This window comes from Dipodomys spectabilis, unplaced genomic scaffold, assembly GCF_019054845.1.
Source record: "Dipodomys spectabilis isolate Male_0828 unplaced genomic scaffold, ASM1905484v1 ptg000233l, whole genome shotgun sequence".
Taxonomy (NCBI): Eukaryota; Metazoa; Chordata; class Mammalia; order Rodentia; family Heteromyidae; genus Dipodomys; species Dipodomys spectabilis.
In genome coordinates, this window is record NW_024870910.1 from 507,736 (window position 1) to 532,422 (window position 24,687).

Consider the following 24,687-nt stretch of genomic DNA (forward strand, 5'->3'; position numbering starts at 1 on the left):
TTTTGTTTTTAAAGAAAAGCATCATTACTGACAAAGATGGTGCTAGGGGATTAAAAACATTTGAAATTTCTATTTTGGACATTGTACATTTACTTTTTATTCAATCATTCTCCTTCAACTCTTAACATGACTTCAAGTTTTCCAAGCAAAGATCATGTAAAAATTTTAGTATTTGAACAATGTAACATTTTTGCCTGTATACTGTTGCCTGGACATTTTAAACTGAAAGAAGAATTAATATACTCACTTGTAAAAAGGTGATGATTATTTTTACGAAGTTTATGAGATCGTTCATATAGTTTCCTGGCACTTTTCCGAGATTCTGGACATAACCTCATTCTCATCGTTTTCACACCTTGCTTAGAATCCGGGTTAAGAAATACAACAATTGGATACCACTGTGCATAATTAAGACGATCAACAGCATTTGGTGTTACATCTAACAAAGCATGTTTGTCCTGGAGAAAGAAAAGTATTAAACAAAAATATTATACATATAAGACATCATTAGTATCTTCAAAATGGCCACAGCTTATAACTACGTCTCAATTTTAATAAAACTTTTTTAGGATGTCTTAGGAGAACATGTTAAAAAGAAGTTAATTTCTAACATACTTTAAAATTAAAAAAATCAATGTATATTTAAGACATGGCTACAGTACATAAAACTTAATACTATTATCTGTGCTACATGAAAAAAAGCTCATCAATTCAATTTTCCTGGCATTCTCTCTCACATTAAGTGCACCCTGAGTTGCACTATTCAATAGTCTGTCATTTTGAACATCATATATGATTGCAGTAATAAAGGATCACCTTTTGCTGCTTATAATAACTACTTCTTTGAAAGTGGTTACTAGTAATGTCTTTTGCTAAGGGCTTAATTTGTTTATGGTGTATCAATTAAAATCTGAGGAAAACTACTTTTGCTTTCAAATTAAATCGAGTTTTCTTTTCTTACTCAGAAACACAGCATTTTAACTTTTAAAGCAAGTAAGTCAATCTTATTCTTTTGTTCAGTAATGTGATTTGAACTCAGGGCCTGGGCACTGTACCTGAGCTCTTTTGCTCAAGGCTAGCACTCTACCACTTTGAGCCACATCGCCACTTCCACTTTTCTGGTGGTTTCCCATACCAACTGGCTTTGAACAGTGATTCTTAGATCTCATCCTACTGAACAGCTAGGATTACAGGTGGGCTATCAGCACCGAGCTTAGGTCAATCTTTAGTAACTTACTTGATCTATTATTTGCTTGATTGTATGAAGGCGAATAATGCCAGAGCTACGTTGGTCAGTTCCAGCATCTCGTGGTTCACTCTCTATGCATAAAGACAGGACAAAAAAAAAGTATATTTTCATTTGGTTAGATCAGAAGTTCCCGACTACTAGGCACAAAGAAATTCTGGTTCCTGTGTCGAGCTGTGCATTTTGGCCTGTAGTAGAGGTCTAGAGCAGATGAGCAAATACTAAGCAACCTCTTCTCATTCACTGTGAAAGCCAACACCAGCCCCCACAGTCCATGTAAGAACCAGACTGGGTTAGACATCAGGACTGGAAGGAGGCAAATGAGGCATTGGCTTGGGGCAAATAAGGGAATAAAGATTGTTAGTAGTCAAGACAATAATATGACACAGTAATTTCCAAAAAAAATCCTAATAAACACAAAAAAATCATAATGGACAATATCAAAATTTTAAAAATCACTTAGTACAAGCTGAGTAAAAATTAAAGATTGTCACTCATCCAAAAGAAATGATTAAATGCAATAATTCTCTCAATGAGATCAAGACTTTTCTTCAAACTGTATCCAGTCTTCCAGAAAAGTAAAAATCTGTGTTTGATGTAAATTAAAAAATACCTAAACGTAAAATAGTATGAGTTTTTCATGTTTACTGTTTTTCCAGTGTTTATCCAACTACTTGTATATTCTGGGGAAAATCAGCCACTAGAAATTGATAAAATGCGAAAAAAAAGGTATGCATATATTTCTTTTCTTTACTTTCTTTTTGTTTTTTGTTTTGCCGGTTGTGGGGTCTGAACTCTGGGCCTGGGCACTGTCCCTCAGCTCTTCAGCTCAAGGCAAGCGCTCTACCACTTGAGCCACAGCGCCACTTCTGACTTTTTCTGCTTATGTGGTGCTAAGGAATCAAACTCAGGGCCTTTTGCATGCAAGGTAAGCACTCTACCACTGAGCCAGCCCCTGAGGAATAATTCAAAGAGGACACTAACTACACAACTTGAGCCCCAATGATGACAGCATGGGCACAGAGTAACCTGACTCAAGCATTAGCCCTCCCCATGGCTGAGTTCTAGAAATGTTTATAACTGCTCACCTAATTCTTCTCCTAAATTTGGTTAAAAATGGAGTCACTGACAGCTTCTACAAGTAATCTACAAACAATGGCCAAAAGACTACTAAGACAACAACCAAAAAAGCCCTAATAAACAGAATGAGAAATCAGAATAACAATTTCTAATTTGTTCCAATTTTATTATCCTATGTCTGCAAATCTGACATTATTTACTTACAACTTTATCATCAACCAAATAAAAAGCAATCAAAAAAAGATATTGCTGTGATCTTTAACAGTATGTAGTTAGCAAATGTTAAAAGAAGCATAGCTGGGCACTGGTGGTTCATGCCTGTAAATTTAGCCTCTCAGGAGGCTGAGATGTGAGGATCATGCTTCAAAGCCAGCCCAGACAGAAAAGTTCTATTTTTTTTGGTTGGTCATGGGGCTTGAACTCTGGGCCTGAGCGCTGTCCCTTAGCTCTTTAGCGCAAGGCTAGCGCTCTACCAGAAAAGTTTTGTTGTTTTTTTTTTTGGGGGGGGGGGAAGGGGGAGTCCGGTCATGGGGTCTGAACTCTGGGCCTAGGCGCTGTCCCTCAGCAATTCAGCTCAAGGCTAGCACTCCACTTGAGCCACAGCGCAACTTCCGGCTTTTTTTCTTTTTGCTTATGTGGTGCTGAAGAATCGAACCCAGGGCCTCAGGCATGCAAGGCAAGTGCTCTACCACTGAGCCACCTTCCCAGCCCCAGAAAAGTTCTTTATCTCCAATTAACCACCAGAAAACCGGAAGTGGCTCTATGACTCAAGTGGTGGAGTGCTTGCCTTGAGCTGAAGAGCTGAGAGACAGCACCCAGGCCCCGAATTCAGGCCCCACGACCGACTGGGGGGGGAAAAAATGGAGTATAGACTCTCAGACTTTCCTACATACCTGGACTAGCTTCAAACCACTCCTCAAATCTCAGTTTACATGAACAGCTAGGATTACAGGCATGAATCACCCGTGCCCAGCTTCATAGTGGTATTTTTGTAATTAGAAAAATGCAGTTTAAATTTTTGCATAGAATTTAAAGCCAGCTAGATTGGTCATGATTAAGTCTATATATATAAACTACAGAATACCCAAACTAGTGAAACAAAGGCTCTGTGAGCAAAACATATTTGACATGCAAAGTACTAATGCTACTATAGTCTCTGCATTTCACATTACTATAAATGTTTGTGGTAACTACTAACAGCATCAACCATCCTTTATTGCCCTCTTTATGTATTTATATATTTCAGTGTTTCTGTTTAATGATTAAAAGCACTGAACTGGAGCCAGAGAGCTGGGATCAATGACGTCTCTTTCTGCTCATTAGGAAAGTTTAGAATATAGTCAACCAGCTTAGGCCCCTGGGTTTCATTCAGTATGAATACCTGAACTCCTAACTGCCAGTGTCACTGAGAGAATAAATGAGGATCATGTGCTAAGCAGTCTTTATATGATGTGGCCAATCTCATAAACAGTGTTTCTTCTCACTGAAGGGAATGGGTAGAAGGGGGACAAAAATCACACAGGATTCCCTTGGATTAAAAGACAGGGCAGGCAAAACTGCAAATTCCTCACTTACAAAAAGCTTTGCTTTCATTAAATAAATGGGTGAGATCCATCCTTTTCAGGGAGCTAACTGGTAAAGAGCTTCAAGCTCACCTGAATTCAGTCTTGAAGCTACTTACTTGCAATCTGATAAATATCTGGCTCTTCTCTTGCCAATTTTTCTCTGGCAACATCAGCTATTGGTCCAAAGATGGTTACAGGCCTCAAGAATCCAGCTGGGGAGAAATTAAAATGAAAAACCACATAGTTTACCCTTTGCTTTCTTAAACATACTAACATTAAAGATATTAGGTTAATCTACAGGAAGTAAACTACCTTCTCGGAGAACAACCCTTTCATACGCTGGAAACTTGGTTTGAACTGGCTGGGCTGACAAGTCCTCTCTGCTTTTTCGGAGATTTCTCTTGGAGCTGCGAAGTCCTCGGAATCTCCAAAAATCTGCACGGTCTCCTCCTGCTGTTTTTGGAAGTGTGTACTGTACACTGGCTAATTGCTCAGCTCTATGCAAGAAAGGATAATTTTTTTTTTTTGGTCAGTCATGGGGCTTGAACTCTGGGCCTGGGCGCTGTCCCTCAGCTCTTCAGCTCAAGGCAAGCACTCTACCACTTGAGCCACAGCACCACTTCTGGCTTTTTTTCTTTTTGCTTATGTGGTGCTGAAGAATCGAATCCAGGGCCTCAGGCATGCAAGGCAAGTGCTCTACCACTGAGCCACCTTCCCAGTCCCAAGGATAAATATTTTTAAAAATTATTTAAAACCCAATATGGACAAAGAACCACAATAAGATGAAATGTCAAAATACTGTGTGGAAGTTCACATGCGGTTTAAAATTCAACATTACAATAAAATAATAGGGGTTTATACAACTAAGTCAGTCAGGTTCAGTTTAATACAATGAAAAGTAACTCTCTACTACCAAATTCTCCCCAAGGAGATTGCAGTTTCCTATCAGTTATTCAATCCATACCTGTTCTTATTAGGAATGATGCCTCGTTCTACCTCCTTATGATTTTTGCCAATTCGAATAGCAAGCCATGAGCCAAGTTTTCCATTGTACAAGGTATCCACAACACGGAACACCTCTCCTTTGTTAAAACTAAGTCCATAGGGAGATTCCTTTTCATATTCAAAATGGGTTCTAATATAGAAAGAATCTCCTACATCTGATTCCACAATTCGGCGATAAACTAAAAGAAATCAAAATAAACAAATTATCAATACATAGTGGGTAAATAATCGATCCACAAGACATTATGAAAACACCCCGATCCAGCAAATGCCCAGCTTTTGCTTCATCAGGTGTTATGCAAGGACTTCTTCCCATCTATCACATTCACCATGCCTCATGAAATGGTGACTTGGCATCTCATTATGCACTTAAGAAAAATGATGCAGAACTATATCAAAGTAATTTGCACAAAGTCATATACCTGGGCTGGAGGCCTGGCTCAAAGGATCAAGTGCCTCCTAGCAAGCCCAAGGCCCTGAGTTCGATACTCAGAAGCACCACTAATGCTGCAGGTCTACTTTCTATTCATATCATTTCTATTTATTCCATTTTGAGGGGGAGGAGGGTGGTCATGGGCCTGAACTCTGGGCCTGGGAACTGTCCCTCAGCTCTTCAGCTCAAGGCTAGTGCTCTACTGCTTGAGCCATAGTGCCACTTCCGGCTTTTTCTGCTGAGGTGGTGCTGAGGAATCAAATCCAGGGCCTCATGCATACAAGGCAAGCACTCTACCACTGAGCCACGTTCCCAGCCTGAAATGAGACTAAATGTTCTTTTGTTGTTGTTGTGAGGCTTGAACCCAGGGCCTGGGCATTGCCCTTGAGCCTCTTTGTGTCAAGCCTAGCACTCTACCACTTGAGCCACAGCACCACTTCCTTATTCCATATTGTAAGTCAGTTTTTCCCACATGGGTGACTGTGTTCCCCTCCACTCCCCAGACACTCTTGCCAGCATGTGCAGGCACGCTGAATGTTTCAACTGTGAGTTGAAGGGGCAGAAAAAGTACACTAAAAACATCTCCTATAGTGAGAGAGGCTCAGGATGTTCTGAAACACCCAATGCACAAAGAAGCCCTTCAGACAGATTTACCTGAGCTAAAATGTCAATAGCGCTAAGGCTGGAAAATCTCCTTCTCAGTAATAAATGTATGTATTGTAGCACAACCACCTGAGTGCATTGCTCAGAAAACATCAGAGTAAAATTTGGAAAGGTTATGTATTTTCTATAGTTCTGATAGGTAATTTTTTTCATCACTTTTGTAAAGGGTTCACTGGTATTTTACTTGAATTAAAATGCCATAAATACTGGGCCTATCAATGTGCTGTGCTGATGGCCAAGACTGTGTGCTTCTAAAAAAACTTAAATAAAATTAGCTCAGAAAGCAACACATTTAATTATCACTGATTTATTTCTTTTGCCATGCTCCCCAGGAGCCCTATGCTCCTGAGTGCTGGCATTAGAGGCTTGCACTACCATAGTCAGCTCCAATTTACTTTAAAAAACTTGATCTCTATAAAAGTCCTCCAAATTCCTACCAGTTTACTTTCTCCATTCTCTGAGCATATCTTACCATCCTTCTTCTTTTGAGCCAATATGGTCACTTCTTCACCTTTAGGGAGGTCAAGGAGGAAAAGAACAGCTTCTTCTCGTATGATATTGGTGAAATCTACATTGTTTACCTATTAAAGTAAGAGTCCATACATGAACCTTGACTGCTTTAAGAATGTAAGTACATTTCAGAGTCTACCTAGTTTGAAAATATCACACTTTTAAAAGGAAAAAAAAAAAACTTAGTTTTTTTTGGCAAGTCATGGGGCCTGAACTCAGGGCCTGTGGACTGTCTCTGAGCTTCTTTTGCTCAGAGCTAGTACTCTACCACTTGAGCCACCGCGTCACTTCCAGCTTCTTTTATTTATGTGATACTGCAGAATCAAATCCAGGATTTCATGCATGGTAGGCAAGCATTCTACCATTAAGCCACATTCCCAGGCCCCCAAAAACTTATTTTGTTTTGGAGAAAATAAATAAGCTTTAATTTTAAATAAGCAGAAACCAAGTAAATAAAGATGTGAATTTAGTAACAATGTATCCTGAACTAAAGATCATCTATTGTAAAATTTAACTAATTTGGACCAAAAAGGACAACTTTTATTATTGTGAAATCTCTTGGTTTCAATTCTTATTAATTCTATGAATTTCCAATATAGCCCTACTTTTTACTAGTTGCTACAAAAGAAATCAAAAGAAAAAAGGATGTGAAAATGATAGCGTGCATTGTGGTGATCCTGTAACAGCAACTCCGTAAGTAGGCAACTCACTATTTACTTGCAATTTACTTGTATCATAAATTCCAAGGTACCAAAATGAAATCTCTCAAAATGTCACCATGGGGTAGGGGATGGAGGGTTAGTCCTTCTTTCTGCCTTTTGGAAATTTCCCACATTAAAAAGACAAAATCAAAAGCCAAACAACTCTCTTTCATAGGAACACTTATTGATTTTCACTTTTACTAGTACTAGACTTTTAGTGGGTTTTGAACTAGGGCCCTGGTGTCTTCCCACTTGAGCAATGCCTCCAGCCCTTACAACACAAATAGGGAATATAAGGAAGAACAGTCTTCAAGAAGGATGTACAAAATGATGTATGATGACAGCTGAGGTTGCACTCATCAATGATGACAGTGGTTAACATGAAACCTATGACCAGAGTGGCTGGAAGGAAAGAAGGAAAGGGATTCAACCATCCCTTGAATAAGTTAAATAACGAAGCAGAGAAACAGGACGACAGAAAGTGGACAAGAGATGAAGAACAAGAGAGGAGGAAGGGAGAGAAGGAATGAAGGTGTGGGTTTCTAGAGTAGACAGGAGACTGAATTCATACAGGCAGGAGGTCCTGTGAAAGCAGACAAACCAGAACAGAGGCAGCAGCGACACTTTGAGGTAGCAAAATAGAGAGAATGAGGGAATTCTCATGACTGACTTGATCTTTTAATTAAGATGGGATACAGTTGATCTACAGAAATCAAATGGAGATTTGGATATTCTAAAATGAGACGTGAGAGGCAGATAAAAATAGTATCATTACTAGAAAACCCTGTTCATGGTAAAATGAAGTAAGGAGGAACAGAGTTCCCTTGGACAGGGAAAAAAGGGGAAAAGGAAAGGCATCACTGAGAGACTCCTATCTAGCCCAGGCTTCCCAGGCTTTTTTTGAGTGATCCAGCTTCTTGTGAAGTGTGCAGCTACAGAACCAGGGTGGTTTCATATGTGCATGTGTTAAGTGTCCCCACTTTGTATCTGAGCCATTATCTGGGTAAAGAAAGTTCCAGAGGTTGTGTGGCAACTACTACAAAGATCACTCCCATGGAGGAAGAATGCTTCATGTTGCTATCTAGCAAGCTGAGATTTGTGGCATCTTGCCAGTCTGTATGTTGAACTGAACATTAAAAAAAATCTCAGTACTACAGGAATCTGGCACTTGTTGCTTGTAGGTTCTAACATCATACCACACAGTAACACAACATGGCAGTGAATAAGAGCAAATATAAGACTGAGAAGTGACCTATTTAATACAAGTCAGATCTGATACTCTGTCTGAAAGCTTAACTTGCTCAAGAGCCTGAACACAGATTACAATCTAATTATAACACTAGATTTGGTGTGGTCTGGTGTCGTCTTCTAGAGATCCATGTGAATTTGATATACTGACATACCCTGAGGATTTGATCGCCTTCTTCTAAGCCTTCTTTCGCTGCAGGACTATCTTCTAGAACACCAGCTACAAATATCCCAACATCATTGCCACCAGCTAGCCGCAAACCCACACTATCTCCTTTTCTGAATTTTACCAATTTCATGCTGGGCCTGTAAAAACAGACATTTCATTTGAAACAATTAGTAGAAACTTGAAAAGTTACAGCAAGCTGCTACAGTAAAAACTATATTCAGCATAAAACATTCTACATACTACTAATCAAATAAAACAGCATTGTAACTATAATTAACAGCATTGTTAACTTCTGAAAAACAAAGTGTTAGGATTATTTAAATTTGACATGGAAGCACTGCTTTATGTAACTCAATTTATAATTTTTTTTATAAAACAGTACTTTCTCAACTCTCAAGTAAGATTCCTGGACATGACATGTATGTATGAAGCATTCCCAGTGGTTTTAATAAAGCTTTCATTTTTTTCCCCATAACAATTCATGCCATCACAAAAAGTGTCATCTTAAAGAAGTAAACACTGCGGCACAAAAGTAGCTCGTTCTACTACTACTGGAAAGTCAGAGCCAGGCCCGATGCACTATAATCTCTCTTTTTCTTTGACAGCGGTTTTCAACTTTGCAGCTGGCAGGCTCCTGGCAGGTCACAGGTAGTTCACTTACATTGGAATACTCTGAATTTTAAAATAGGTATCTTACAGTCACTCGGAAATATCTAATCCCTGCTTCATCCTTGTTAGAAAGAGAATTGAAAAACTAGACACATGCAGAGTCCCTCTAAAGTAGTGCTGAAACTCGGTGACATCCTCAAACACTAAAAAGATGTCTTAGAAGACATTGGTTAAGCAAAAATATTTTAATTACAAATTACCCTTTACTTTCCCTTCTGTACATTCCTGACCAAAAAGGCTCATCATTCCAAACATAAGGTATTTTTTAAAGTCTTTTTTCTCTTAAATTACAACTACTCAAATGACTAAACCAGACAACTAAAAAAAAAAAAAAGTTCTGAAATTGGGAAATATTTATTTATATATTTGCCTATTTGTTTAATGCTAGGGCACATAAAATGTTTGTGGAAATTATGATGTTTGAATAGAAAACATTTTATACTGACCTAAAATTTAGATAGGAGAGAATAAGCAATCATCCAAAAAAATCCCTTTCTCTATAGTCTGACCCTAACATAAAAAACTGCTAAATAAGAGAAAGCCCTTAGAATATTTTTTAGATGACCTGATTTTTTTTGAAGTATATGCAATACTACTTTTATTCTAATTAAATTCTCCCTCTGAAAAATGTTTACTAATAGACAAAGAGGACAGTACAATTTGAAAGCTACAATACCGAAGAATGCCATCTTCATGGGTTGAATTAGGCAGGACACCATCAGCAGGACTGACAGGTAAATCCACATCTGGTTGTCCAACTTGGGCATATACAGGCTTTGGTTCTAAGTGAAAGGAAATTTAAACCATACAGGAATCATTTAATAAAAACAATACTAGAAACTAGTGAAAACCAAATACAATTATACAAACACAAGTATGATTCATCAGCAAAAAAAGAGGTAAGGAGTATATATACCAGAGGACACAGAGTACTTGTCACAGTTATAAATTCTGCAGTCTTTGTTAACAGTACGCATGTCATAGGGTCCCATGTGCTTCCTATAGCTCCAAGCTATTCGGATCTGAAAACTCGATGTTCTCCACAAAAGGAAAACAGAGTAAGACAGAATCCAAACTTTTCTTTGCTAAGACTGTTAATGTAAGCAATGTGCACTGGCTCACATCTATAATCCAAGTGACTTGGGAGGCTGGGATCAGGAAGATTGTGGTTTGAGGCCAGTCTGGGCAAAAAGTTCACAAGACCTCAACTCAACCGATACACAAGTTGGGTGCAATTGTGCTGTTATTCTAGTTATGTGGAAAGCAGAACAGGAGGAAAGTGGTGAGGACAGTCCCAGCCAAAAGTGAGACCCAATAAGAAAAATAACAAAAGTAAAGACCAGAGAGCTAGTGTGGCTCAAGTGGTAGAGCACCTATCAAATGTGCAGCTCTGAGGTTCAAATCTGGTATCACCAAAACCAGAAACTAACAATGTAGCCATTATTCTGCATCATAATAAATTTGTTTTTTAGGAATCCATATTTCTTCTACTGACCAAGCAGAGCAAGACAGATAAGAGAGAAGGAAGTGTGACACATTAGAAACAGTCTCTAGGTCTTTGGGGCCACTGATTTTAGACCTTGGCAAATTCTTAGTCTAGAGCCTCCAAATAAAAAGTTTACAAAGTATACATCATAAAATTTTTATAAAAACAGTACTAATCAGTAAAACTTTTTAAATTTTTTAAGCCAACTTAACATGTCTCTTTTTCTTTTTGGAATGCTAGGTACTGAACACAGGGCCTGTGTCTGCTAGGCAAATGTTCTACTGATTCCAGTCCTCTAAAAATTAGTTTGTCTTTATTAAGGATAATCAATACAGGAAAGGAGCCTTACTCCAGGTGGCTGTACACCAAATATTTTGTTAGAAAAAAATAAGAGCATTCATGGAAGGTTACTGATAAGCAGCCTTCTATCGATAAGGAAAACATTCAAAGTTTATATATGCAAAAAAATGTACATATGGGTAGTACTATTTGCATCTTTGAAATCTTTGAGTTCTGATAATTACTAGAGCTTGATTACAAACATTTCTGCACTTGGTATTTTGTTACACTTACCTGGTAGAGTAGGTGCTTGCTTTTCATTTCTTTCAACTGTAACTTCTTCCACTGCTTTGGGTGTGTGATCATTTACATGCTTTACTGGAGTTGAAACAGCTCCAGGTTTAAGAATTCTCTCCTCTTCTCTGCTCCGGAGACTACATAGTATTAAAATAGAAAACAAAAAAGCTTAAAGAGATTCTGAAAGTCACTTGTGCAAGAACAGGGCAGAAGAAGGGAAGACAACTTCAATATGGATCAGTTCTGACAAAATATTGCAAAATTTGTTAATTGCTTAGCAATTAAAAGTAGAATCGTTTAAGAACAAAACTATGTAAGCAGGTTAAGTATCTATATAACAAAAATGAAATGGAAAAATACAGTCATAGTAGCAAAGTTTACTATGGGCCTGGCATTGGAAAAATTATTGTTCCTTTCTGTGCATTCCCATTACCAACCAAAAGATGGAGGTATCATCATGAGATTGCGGAGTAGCCTTACTCAACACAGGTACACAGAGAACAGTTAACATTACTTAAAATTTTCTTGTACCCATGTTAAGATGAGAAGGAATCAATAAATTTTAATCTAGCATATCTAAATTATTTCATATTGTAGTCAATATAAATAACTAATGAAGTTACATTCTTTTGTTCTGTCCTCAAAATCTAATGGCATCTCAATTAGAATCCACCTCAATTTGAACTTAAAAAAATTTATTAAGGTGTTATACAGAGGAGTTACCATTTCATAAATTAGGTAATTACATTTTTTTTTTTGGACAACATCACATCTTCCTTCGCTCCTTCCCAGGTTTTCCTTCCCTTTTTTCCCCTCCCACTAGTTGTAGTTCCAACGGTGTCTAATGAGTACCACTGCTGCACTTGTTCACCCTGTCTCTCCATTTCTGTGTCCCCCTCTTACATATTCAATTTGGATTCTTAAATGCTCAACTGTCACACATAACTAGTGGCTATGTTGTTAAGCAATGCAGACCTGTAGCTACAGTATAAAACAAAATAACACGTTTTTCCAAGACATTACAAATGGTTTTTTGCAATGAAAAACAATTTTGAGCCCAGTCTTAAAAAAAAAAAAAAAAGCATGAAAAAATTCTTCCTGTATGCACACTAGCAGCTCAGTTAACACGGTGAAGTATTACATTATGATCATTGTGTTGAAATGGTTACATTATCTGCCAAGTGTCTCTCTACCCATAATTCTGTGAAAATGTCACCTAAAACCCAAGGTAAAAGTTAGGGTTGTCCTCCCAAGCCAAGAGGACATACAATGTGCATAATTTAAATGATGAAGTAAAATTTTTACATTTCTATGTCTTTAGTGGATGTTGAGCAATGTTATGGACAAAGGGCTAAAATCAGATTAGAACTAATTAATTAGTAATTAAATCTGAAATTCACCAATCAAAAAATGAAAAATTTCCACAGGTGAAATGATTTAAAAAAAAAGAGTGTTCAAATGATATATTAGAATGTTTCAGCAACGCCTTTTGACCTAATGGGTATGCTAAATATAGGTTCCAGAGGAAACTAAGCAATATTGACAGTAACTAAAATAAAATGCTTACAGTTCTCTAATAATTATTTCTCAAAGAAAACAATTATGAATGGTAATAGAAGATATATAAGAAAACAATCTTTTAAAGCCAAGAATTTTAAAGACTTCTGCTATAGGTCTTCTACCGGAGACTACTGTTAAGTCTCCTATTTAAGCACATGTATCATATATCTTCTGTGCATACATATTAAAACTTACTCCTGAACAACTCTACCATAATTAAGTGAACTCTACAGTAAGGAGTCTTTGATCCCAATTATCTTAACATGACTCAACACCTGTATTTTGGATGGAAATGTCTCACTCAAACATTTAATCTTCCTGGTAACACTGACATAGCTGCATTCCAGATTTAGAAGCCCATTTTGAAACTAACTTACCACTATTATTAACTACCATAATGTAATTAATATATGCTCTGCCTATTTTACTTCTGGTGGCAACTCTGGGACTAGGAACCAGGGAGTCTGGCTCCAAAGCCCAAATAAATCTCTGCACTTTATTACCTCTAACACAATGGAAAAGATGCTATTTATCATTCTTAGTAGGCAATAACAGATTCTAAAATACACAAAACAACTCAGAAGCCTAAGGTGTGCCAGGCGCCAGTGGCTCATACCTGGAAAAGCAGCTACCTAGGAGGCTGAGATCTGGAAGACCAAGATTTAAAGCCAACCAAGGCAGAAAGGTCTGCTAGGTTTCTTCTCCAAAATAACCAGCAACCCTCCAGGTTCTATAACCTTTATTTTCTAAACCTTCATGAGTATCCTTGAATAAAATCCAGACTTTTAACAAAAAACAAAACAAACAAACAAACAAAAAAAAACAGCAAAAGCCCAGTTGGGGGTATGGCTCAACTGGTAAACAGCCAGCTGAGAATACAACATTTTGAATTCAAATCCTGGTACCAGCAAAAGAAATTAAAGAACAAAATTATATATAAGGTGTACATGTGGTATGCACATATACTGTACAAAGATAACCATATCAAGTACCAAGCAAATAGAAGCATTTTATTCTAAATGATAGGGTATGATTACCTGCCACTGCTGGGCTGCTGAGGAGAGTGTCTGGAATGATCAGAGGGCTCTGATCGCTGGTCAGGAGAGCGTGACCGGCTACGGCGAGGAGGTCTGTCATGTGAGCGACCAGAATGATCGGATGCTAGTGACTGAATTTCTGAAATGTCTGTTAAATAAAAAGATGTTATTTTCTTGTGAAATCATTAAGGAATACCAGAGACATTACACATAGCTACTAAGCATAATTTCATGAAAAATGACAGATTTAAGCATTGTTTTCATCAGCCAGTAATCAAGTCAACAGTTGTGAGCTGCCTTGAACTTGTTAGGCAAGTGTGCTACTACTTAAGCCATACCTCCAGCCCTGTATGCTTTAATTACTTTTCAGACAGAGCCTCACACTTTTTACCCAAGTAGCCCATCCTTATACCTATACTTCCCAGGTAGCTGAATTACAGGCATGTACTACCACACTTGGATAAGGTCTAACTAACCCTTCTGCCCAAACACATCTCAAATCACAATCCTCTTATCTCTACTTCTGAAGTAGCTAGGATTACAGATACAAGCCAATACGCCTGGCTGTCTAAAAGTTTTTATATTTTGAAAATGTCTATCTTTCACTCTGACATGTCAAATCTTTCTAGTACTTTAAGGAATAAATTGTGGGAGCCTCTGAACAGACTCATACTCACCGTCCCTCTCAGAGGCATTAGCAGAATGAATACTGTCAGAAAGATCAGGGACGTTCAATAGGGTAGCCCGGTCGTCTCTCTGAACTACCATTTTTAACTTGCCCTTAGACCTTTCTATCAATGTCTTTGCATCTGTCAATGACATATTTTCTGTCACAGTACCATTTATCTGCAAAAGGAAAGAAACTGTAAGTTGAAAGGTAAATGACAAAGTACAAATGATAGCCCTCTGATCTGTTATAAACAGGAATAGCCCAACTATTTCCTGGTTCACAAGAACCAGCAGATTCCCTTTATACTTCTTCCTAAATCATCAAAGTATTGTACTTTCCTGAAACAGTAAAATCTTTACTATACTGTGTTCTGTCAGAGAAAACCAAATTAGTAACTCCTCCCTTAAAGCTTGTCCCATTCTACTGCTTGTTGGCAAGCTATTAAAATATTTAAAACTACCTAGAAAAGTTGTCGAAGATATTTAATATGTAGTATGTAAGGTCAGGCCTATTTACCTACAAAGTGGCTGCTACTGATGCATGATTTATATTTGCAGCAATTCATATCTCAGAATAACTCCACACCCCTAAAGTATAATGGATAAAGGTAATTTAGTAATTTAGGCACCTATGCCCCAAACAATCAGTTTTACTTCTCTGGCCAAACCGCTTCAAACATAAGTGGAGGTTATATGTTAATTCTAGAATTTGTTTTCTATTTCAGTTCATTATAATGAAGCATATGACTATACCTTCAATACAACATCGCCTTCTTGGATATTGCCATCTCTCGCTGCCAAACTGTCTTGTGAAATTTCCTTTACAAATATATGGCTGGCCAATCGGAGACCATATTCTGAAATAACATATTCAAATGTCTTCAGTGAAAAATTCCAAGATATTTAAGTAGATTGTGAAGTGTAATACTAATAATTATTATATAAAGGTTTAAAGCACAAAGATGTAAAACTATTTTTAGCCACCTTAAAAATAAAACCCTTCATTTAATCATCAAAAAGCATCAAATGCCAATATGAAAGCAGAATGTTAGGTTCTACTAAAAGAGAAAGCCCTGAAGAGAAAACCCTTCCTTTCTCACCACATACTGACACACAGCTTCTCTGAATGTTACAAGAATACCATGTTAAAATAGCAAACTACTTGCTGTTTGAAAGACTTTGGAAAGTTTTGTGATTTTACTGGTAACTGTTGTCAAACATGTACTTCTGGCTCCCAGACCAAAAGTATTTTTAATCCTCCCTGACATGGGAAACGCACTCAGAGCACCGGTACACACTACAGTGTACTACTGCGATGCTTACCACCAGCCAGGCAGATGTGAGCGAAGGGTAAAATGCTGATTCTGTTTCCTTTATGCAACCAACAAAGAATTCAAGAGGGAGGCAATACTAATTGTACCTGTGCCGAGGGAATGGTGAGAATTAAGAAAGTTACACTGTCCAGAGAACTTCCCTAGTTCTCTCACAACTATAGAAAACACATTTTTTAAAAATCAAGACCAAAGTTGGTTGTGATAAAGGATATACAGAATCTCAGCACTCAGGAGACTGAGGCAGGAGAATTCCAAGTTAGAGGTCAGCCTGGGCTACATAGCAAGACTCTCTCTCAAACAAAACAGAAGAGAACAAAAGAAGGCCAACAACTACAACCACCAGTATGGGAAATAAAGGCATGCTTTTAGTTTCGTAAGGAGAAAAAGAACTCAAGTCTCACTGCATTTTAAAAAACAACAACAAAACAAAAAAATCCCCTAAAAAAACAAAGGAGATTGTTTTTAATCTGAGATAGGTTAACATGCTTGCTTCTCAAGCATCTCAAAGTTCTATCATAGTTACAGTTTAACTTAAAGTAAATAGGCAGCACTCATGAGCAGGACAGACTTTGAGTAAATCTAGGCAGGGAATCCTGTGTCCTTTGGAAATGCTCTCTATATTGGAAGAATGTAGGATTAAAAGACTGTTCTTATTTAAGATTAAAAGCTTACAAATGACCACTGCACAGATGGGCCCAAATATTCTCATGCATTTATTCATTCATTCCAAGCATTTCCTTGGGTATATAATAACTATACACCAGGCATTATGAATAAAGCTGCAGATGAGAAAATCCCTGCACTCTGACAAACTAGTAGAGGGAAAATGTTATGGCAATTCTAAGTACAACAAGGAGTTGAAATAATGGGAATACAAGGATCTACATCTATAGGTTGTCACACAAAGCCTCCTTGAGAAGAAAAACAAACACTAAAGCTAAAGCCTAATAAATACTAAAATGAAACCTGAAAAGTGTCTTTGTATGTAGAAGGCTGAAGATGTTGACAGACTGTTCAAAACAAATGCACCAGAAAGTATGAAAGAAAGCATGTATGAAGAGGTCTAAGTCCAGTGTGGCTGGCAATGAAAATAAAGAGAAAGGGACCAAAAAAAAAAAAAGAAAAAACTTGAGTGAAGAGTTTTACAGAACCCACTGAAAGCTACCCAGAAACCAGCCATGAGATCAGAGTCCCCTTAAAACATGGTGGCAGCCTGGGAAAAGGAAGTAGCAGAAGGGAAAGAAAGAAGGGGGTGGCATTTAGAAAGTTACTATGCACAGGAAGAGATGTCAAGAATTACTATGTCATCTGTGCCTGGCTGGAGACACAGGGGAGAATGAAATATATTTCTTTGAATACTTCATTATAAATGGAAAAACCGGCATTTTATATGCGATGTGTTGAGTTTGAGAGGTCCTGAAGGGACATTTCAATGAATATGCATGATAGCACAGATCTAGACCAGACAAGTACTGCCAACATCAGCAGTGACCTGAGGTAACAAGACCAAATTGCCTAAAGACATCATATTCAGTACTAGGAGACATTCTGGGACAGAAACCTCCAGAGTGGAAGTGACACCATGGCTCCAAATGGTAAGCACTAGCCTTGAGTAAGAGTTCAGGGACAGTACACCCAGGCCCTAAGTTCAAGCCCCCACAATGGGTTTGGAGCGGGGAGGGGCGTTGGAGGGAGGAACCCTACAGAGAAAGAGTAACATGAGAATGAGCTTGCAAAGCATACCTGGAAAGGGAAGTGAGGGACCCAGAAGGATGTAATAATACATATAATAATAATATATAATAATACAGACATGGAAGGAAAACATTATTTTAAAAGTTGGGAGTGGTTAAATATGCGAAATTTACTAAAAAAAAAAAAAATAACGGTAACATGGAAAGTGAATGTCTCTACTAGTCTTAGTGTAGGGACAGGAAGACAACAGGCCAGCAGGATTTAAAGAGTGAGCAGTGAGTAAAGTAAAAACAGCTCATGTACACAGTTCACAGGAAGTCTTCTGTAGGAAGGAGAGAAGCTACAGGTGTGTGAGTGAGCCTTTACAGTACACTGAATTCATCTTTTCAATCAAAAATGATCAGTCATGAATTAAAAAGTTAAATTTGATGAGTGAGAAAAATAGCAGGGCCAGTTTAAAAATGTTGAAGTACTATATATATATTCCTCCTCCACCCTAAGTCCTGGGGCTTGAACTCAGGGCCTGGGCCCTGTCCCTGGGCCTCTTTGTCCTCAAGGCTATTGCTCTACCACTTGAGCCACAGCATCACATGAAGTATTGTATTTTGGAGAAAAAGCACATAATGAATTAGCTCCTTCTCTTCAATCCCTCCATTTAGAAAACAGCCTACCCCACTCCACTGTCCACACAACTATAAAAACACTGAACTGTACTTTGGTGAGGTATAACATCGCATTAGCATACTTTTTGGGTTATTTTGGTCATGGGGCTTGAACTCTGGGCCTGGGCGCTGTCCTGCGCTCTTCAGCTCAAGGCAAGTGCTCTACTGCTTGAGTCACAGCGCCACTTCCGGTTTTTTAGTGGTTTATTGGAGATAAGAGTCTCACGGACTTTCCTGCCAGGGCTGGCTTTGAACTGCAATCCTCAGATCTCAGCCTCCTGAGTTGCTAGGATTACAGGTGAGCCACCTTCACCCGGCTCCGCATTAGCATACTTTGTATATAGTTCTTTACAACAAATGCAACCAATCATTAAACAATTAATTTGAAGTATGATTTAAGACAAGAAAATGGGAAATCCTTGAAGCTTGCCATAAAAGGATTTAAGGCAAAGAAAACAAAGGCATAAAAAGAGGGCTGGGAAGGTGGCTCAGTGGTAGAGTGCTTGCCTTGCATGCCTGAGGCCCTGGGTTCGATTCCTCAGCACCACATAAGAAAAAAGCCGGAAGTGGCGTTGTGGCTCAAGTGGTAGAGTGCTAGCCTTGAGCTGAAGAGCTGAGGGACAGCGCCCAGGCCCAGAGTTCAGGCCCCACAACCGGACCCAAAAAAAAAAAAAAAAAAAAAAAAAGACATGGAAAGAGGGCACTGTTACTTCCCATTGAAATTAAATTAAAATTAGTCCTAGAATCATCATGTGAAAAGAGTAATAAAAGAGTTAATAGAGAATACCTTCATTTTTTCGGGATTTCACCAATGTGACTTTGGTGGGTTTGGCGGGCTGACTGGAGGCCACTGATCGTCTGTCTGATCGTGGAGACAAACTCCTCTCTCTACTTGCACTCCTATCTCTTGCCCAACTCTTCTCACTCCTCCTGTTACCCATGGCACCTCGGCTACTCCGTGGGTCATGCACTTCCTCCTCCTCATAACTATCTTCTTCATTATCAGATACTGGCTCTGGTTCAGGACGACTTACGGGTATCTGAACTTTCTTCTTTCTTCGGATAGTCTACAAATATAATGATAATAAAGATTAAAAAAGTGGTTTTCATTCATGTATTTTCTGTTCCTAAGAGAGAAAGGAACAACACATTTCTTTTCATATATTAACTGTGAATGTGAAAGACAGAATACAAGTAATTACAAGCAATACAAAGAATATATTTCCTGCTTCCTGAAAAACAGATGTGGTTAAGCAACCAATCAGAAATAACAGGCTTAAAAAGTCTTTACTTTATTCAGTATTAATGAACACAGCTTTCAATGTATTATTACTGGTTGTGGAAATAAAGTACAAGCACTGGGCTGGGAAGGTGGCTCAGAGGTAGAGCGCTTGCCCTGCATGCATGAGGCCCTGGGTTCGATTCTTCAGGACCACATAAGCAAAAAGAAAAAAGCTGGAAGTGGCACTGTGGCTCAAGTGGTAGAGCGCTAGCCTTGAGCTGAAGAGCTGAAGAGCTGAGGGACAGCACCCAGGCCCAGAGTTCAGGCCCCATGACCTGACCCCCCAAAAAATAAGTACAGGCACTATATGCAGATACTGTAGATGCTATGCTACACAAAGCAACTCAAGCCCAATTTGATTCCTTAAATCAAACGCCCAAATTTGTCCTTGCAGACTTCTAAGTGATACATTTATTTATCACAAAGTGGTAATTACTACAGTTATAGTTCCCCATCTGCTTTCCATCTCCACACTGCTCCAATTTATAACTTCTGGCTCCTTCTTCTTTCCTCAATGTTCTTTCTCCATTCACTTACTTCTTTCACACTCAGTAAGCTCAATCTTTTGGCTGAGGCTTCCCACAGTCCCTGGACTTCGCTTTGCCTTCTCATATTGGCACATACGGGACTCCTCAGCGATCTGCAAGAACTTCTTGGTAACACCTCCTCACTTGCGACACAGCCGCTTACTGAAGTTGTTGGTTTTCTGGGTTTTTTTGTCGGTCATGGGGCTTGAACTCTGGGCATGGGCACTGTCCCTGAGCTCTTCAGCTCAAGGCGAGTGCTCTACCCCTTGAGCCCCAGCACCACTTCCGGTTTTCTGAGTGGTTTATTGGAGACAAGGGTCTCACAGAGTTTCTTGCCCAGGCTGGCTTTGAACCTCAATCCTCAGATCTCAACCTCCCAAGTAGCTAGGATTACAGGTGCCCAGTTCTACTGAAGTTGTTGACTCTCTTATTTTCAACTCTCCTCTACTCTCACAGTTCACTGGATCTCTCCTAGTTTCATTAGCCTTCCTCCCAAGTTTACATGGACCTCACAGCCACATTTAAATGACTTTCTACTGCTTCCACCCTCTCCTGCCATGACAAACACCAGCCCACTACTACCTTGGATGGCTGTATTTCTGATGGGGCCTCTATAAAGTCTTTTTTCCAAGCACAATTCTCGTCATGGTTCAGCAATGCCTTCATGTGTATCTTGCTGCCTCTTGATGGAATTTGCTAATACAGGTATTTCAAAACTCTTCACCAAGGTCTCAATCCCACTTCATTCCATTCTTCCACTTCTAAACTGTTTCAGTTTCTTCCATTTGGTACTTTCTTCTGTCCTCGAAGACCAAGTAGGTCTTCTATGTGCATGAACAAAACCCTTTATTTGAGCTCATTCTTATCCCTATACACTCTAAGACATTAGTTACCATCCTCTCAGTTACTTGAATTCTCATTTCTCTGCCTTTTTACCTCATAGTAAACATTCTGTGCCTGTCTTGCTACTCGTCTCCAAGTTATCATCTTTTCTCTTGTCTTCATGGCAATGCTGTTGCTTCCTACTACTACCCAGTGTGTTTAAATTGGGCTTTTCTGACAAAGCAATGTTGAAGCTGAAGGACAGGCAGCAGCAAGAGAGGCCACCATGTGAAAAGGACAAAAACTAATGTCTTCCTCAGAGGAAGCAGCAGCTCCACACCCTTGGCCAAGGCCCCACTAGTAATATTTTGCAGTTCGTAATATTTTCTGCTTTGAAATCTCACCTCTACTTTAATCTCCAATGTATTATTCTGAAAGTAGTATTGTGTATTAGGATACGAATGTTCAGATCCTTCCTAGTACCAGCTGATCACCCCTGTAAGAGAGCCACATCTATACATTTCTATTGCATCTCAGGTGACAGGCATCATAGTTTTAAGTGTGTACACCCATCTAACTAAGATTCTAGTTCCTGAAAGAGTTCCCTTCCATGAACTCAACTAGTACATATATTGAAATATTTGCACCCAGTAGGTAGATGCTTAACCTATTAAAAAATATTTAATCTTGTTAGGATTCTCCACTGATTAACTGTCATAATCTCACCTGAATGGAATTTAGAAGATTTGATAACAATGCTTCAAATTGTATAAAAATTTTGTAATGCAAATTTTTGAGGAAAAAAAATCTGCTCCAAAAGTTTAACTGAATTAATGATTAAAATATAAATTAGAATGAAATTACATAAGTACTAGAATAAAATACAAGAGTCTTTTATAATTTTGGTAAGATAAAACTTTTTTAAGAAAGATACCAAACAATCTAACCAAGTTAAAGCCAGACAGACATGGCAGCATAAAAATCAAATGTTTCACCAGACACCTGTGGCTCACACCTGTAATCCTAGCTACTCAGGAGGCTAAGATCTGAGGATCACAGTTCAAAGCCAGCTCAGGGAGGGCAGGAAGGCCCTGAGACTCTTATCTCCAACTAACCACCAGAAAAACAGAAGTGGCACTGTAGCTCAAAGTGGTAGAGCACTAGCTTTGAGCTAAAAAGCTGGGGAATAGCACCCAGGCCCTGTGTTCAAGCCCCACAACTGAGGCGGGGGAGGGGAATTGAATGTTGTTTCCACATTGAAAACAATACTATATAAAAGCAAACAGAAACCACTGTAAACAAGTTACAAATGCCAGAAGGAAAAACAACACACACAACATATGTGACAGAAGACTCACGATTTTAACACATAAAACACTTCTACGTCACTGTATGAATGCAAGGGACAAAAAAGCAAAAAAGAAGGGGAAAAGGAAGAAATATAAAGGGCATCAGTATCCTATGAGAGGTTCAAAACCACTTCTTGGGAACTTCACTTGAAATGCCGGTAGTGTATCAGTTTGACCAAGAGTCAAAACATGATGAAAAAAACTCCCACTATCCGATGGGTTTTCTGAGGGACAACACATACATCAGTCATTCATGCTCCTAACTCTGAGAAGCCACCCTTAGGGAACTTACTCCTTCAAGGAAGTGAACAAGGAACTAGGACCATAATAATGCTCGCCATAGAATTGTATTTTTCAGTTCTGTGGAAAGGAGGTAGTGAAGATGCCTATCAGTAAGCAGGCTGGGTAAGCACATGTACACTACAGGGAAATGCTGCCCAACCCTGAGGAATCTGCATTGCAGGGTTCACAAAGGAGACCACAGACAAAGTGCCTTCCTTTCATTGTTCTGATTTCTTGTCCATTGTGTTTTAAACATTAGTTCTACCTTCCTTTCATATGTAGTTAATGGAATATATTTATGATAGTGATGTTATCATAATTGTAATATTTTAGTTAAATATAAAAGCAAGTAATTGAGTGTAATCCCCAAAGGGCTGTTCGTTTACGGAAAGATAATCATATACATGAGCCATCACCTTAAAATAACACAAGCACACAGAGCAGAAGAGATTTGATTGGGGAATGGGAGCTAGTTATTTGGAAATGCACCTTTCCTACCAAAGTTCTGACTGTGTGAGAAGGGGGGAGGTTCCTAATGGACCAACCAGGACAGATAACTGGCCACTCACTCTGCCTCTCCCTTCTGCTCCACGCACTAAGCTTCAGAGCAGGATGCTCTTCAGTCCTTCAGAAGTGGGACAACACAAGTGTGTAACAAAGTGAGTGAGCGGTTCCTATGCTTCTAGGTGTTTACATGAGACTTCTACATTCAATGTGCCAAGTTTTAACTGTGACCTGAGTATGCTTATGCAGGGTTTATGGAATTCTTTTTCCCTTACTTAGTAAGAGTAGCTTTTTTAGAGAAATGCAAAACAGAATAAAGATTCTAGCCATTAAGACAGTAACAAAATGCACCTGGACAAATCATCAAAGAAAAACTTAAGATTTTCTCTCTTTTCAAAGCAGGAGGTCAGGGCGGGGAGAGTGGTGGAGTGCTTGCCCAGCATGCATGAGTCCTGGGTTCAATTCCTCAGTGCCACATAAACAAACAAAATCAAAACAGGAGGTGATGTGGGTTTAGAGAACAATGTAAAACTTTCCCAGCAAATAAATCTTATTCCAGGAAATAGTACTACATACTTCAAAACTGGCTACTTGCTAGGAGTGGTCTAACAAGTACTGGGAAGAAGGAAACATTTGAGACATGAAAAACTGTCCAATCACTCCATCTTCCTTTTAACTGGGGGGAAAAAAGATCCCCACTATCTGAACTCAGAAAATACACAAACCAGTTTCTAAGTCTTATAAATAACACTAAGCTACTACTTTGGGAACTAGTATTTCAGATTTCATTTTCTTAGAAGAATTTCTACTAAACAAAAGATAAAATATACTTACAATTTTTGCATTTTTCCCACTTTTCCTTAGTTGCTGAACAGCAAAAGCATGTTCAACATTATCCATTGAAACTCCATTAACCATTGCAACTCGGTCATTTTCCCTAAAGAGGACAAGTCACCAAAGTAACATGTTAGAGAAAAAAAAATAAATATAAGTTAGTGAAGCACCCCTATGAAATATTTTTGTAGTATGGCCTAATCACTCCATTTGTCCCCAGAGCAATGATCAAATAGTGTTAAACTATTTTTTGTCAGAAAGTTCACAAGAACATTTAGCTACTAGCAATTACAGGTCCATCAGCAAAATGTTTTCCCAAAGGACTGAATAGGTACCACAGTACACAAAATGTTGATTGATAAGTGAAATTACACAAGGTTTGAGGATACTGTCATCAGTTATACAGTTATTATATTATCCTTTTTTAAAAAAGGCCTTTTCAATCCTTCTGATTATGTCTCATTTCTTTCCTAGCATACCTTTTGCTTCTCTTTATCTTGCAAATTTTCTTATCACAAAAAAAGGGCAAGATGGGGCAAGAGTCCTAAAAGCTAGTTACATCTATCTTAACTGAGTTCTAAGTATTTGGGGTTTGTTTTCTTTTCAGTACTTGAAATTTTTATTTGAAAAATTTGCATTTGCCAGGCACCAGTGGCTCATGCTTATAATCCTAGCTACTCAGGAAGCTGAGATCTGAGGATCACTGTTCAAAGCCAGCCTGGGCAGCAAAGTCCATGAGACTCTTATCTCCAATTAACCACCAGAAAACTGGAAATGGC

At 38.6% G+C, this 24,687-nt stretch overlaps 1 protein-coding gene across 5 annotated transcripts in view; it reads right to left on the reverse strand.

Annotated features, from left to right (window-relative positions):
* Tjp1 (tight junction protein 1) overlaps nt 1–24,687 on the reverse strand; it is a 79,342-nt gene that overhangs the window by 22,259 nt on the left and 32,396 nt on the right. For all 5 annotated transcript variants that reach the window (XM_042698499.1, XM_042698498.1, XM_042698497.1 and 2 more), the window contains exons 4-17: nt 23,909–24,011; nt 19,096–19,375; nt 15,371–15,474; nt 14,626–14,794; nt 13,949–14,096; nt 11,349–11,488; nt 9,966–10,071; nt 8,607–8,757; nt 6,465–6,573; nt 4,856–5,075; nt 4,204–4,388; nt 4,008–4,103; nt 1,238–1,320; nt 248–458 (exon numbers count right to left, since the gene is read on the reverse strand). In XM_042698499.1, coding sequence (XP_042554433.1) covers nt 248–458; nt 1,238–1,320; nt 4,008–4,103; nt 4,204–4,388; nt 4,856–5,075; nt 6,465–6,573; nt 8,607–8,757; nt 9,966–10,071; nt 11,349–11,488; nt 13,949–14,096; nt 14,626–14,794; nt 15,371–15,474; nt 19,096–19,375; nt 23,909–24,011 — 2,105 coding nt within the window. The remainder of the gene's footprint in view (nt 1–247; nt 459–1,237; nt 1,321–4,007; nt 4,104–4,203; nt 4,389–4,855; nt 5,076–6,464; nt 6,574–8,606; nt 8,758–9,965; nt 10,072–11,348; nt 11,489–13,948; nt 14,097–14,625; nt 14,795–15,370; nt 15,475–19,095; nt 19,376–23,908; nt 24,012–24,687) is intronic.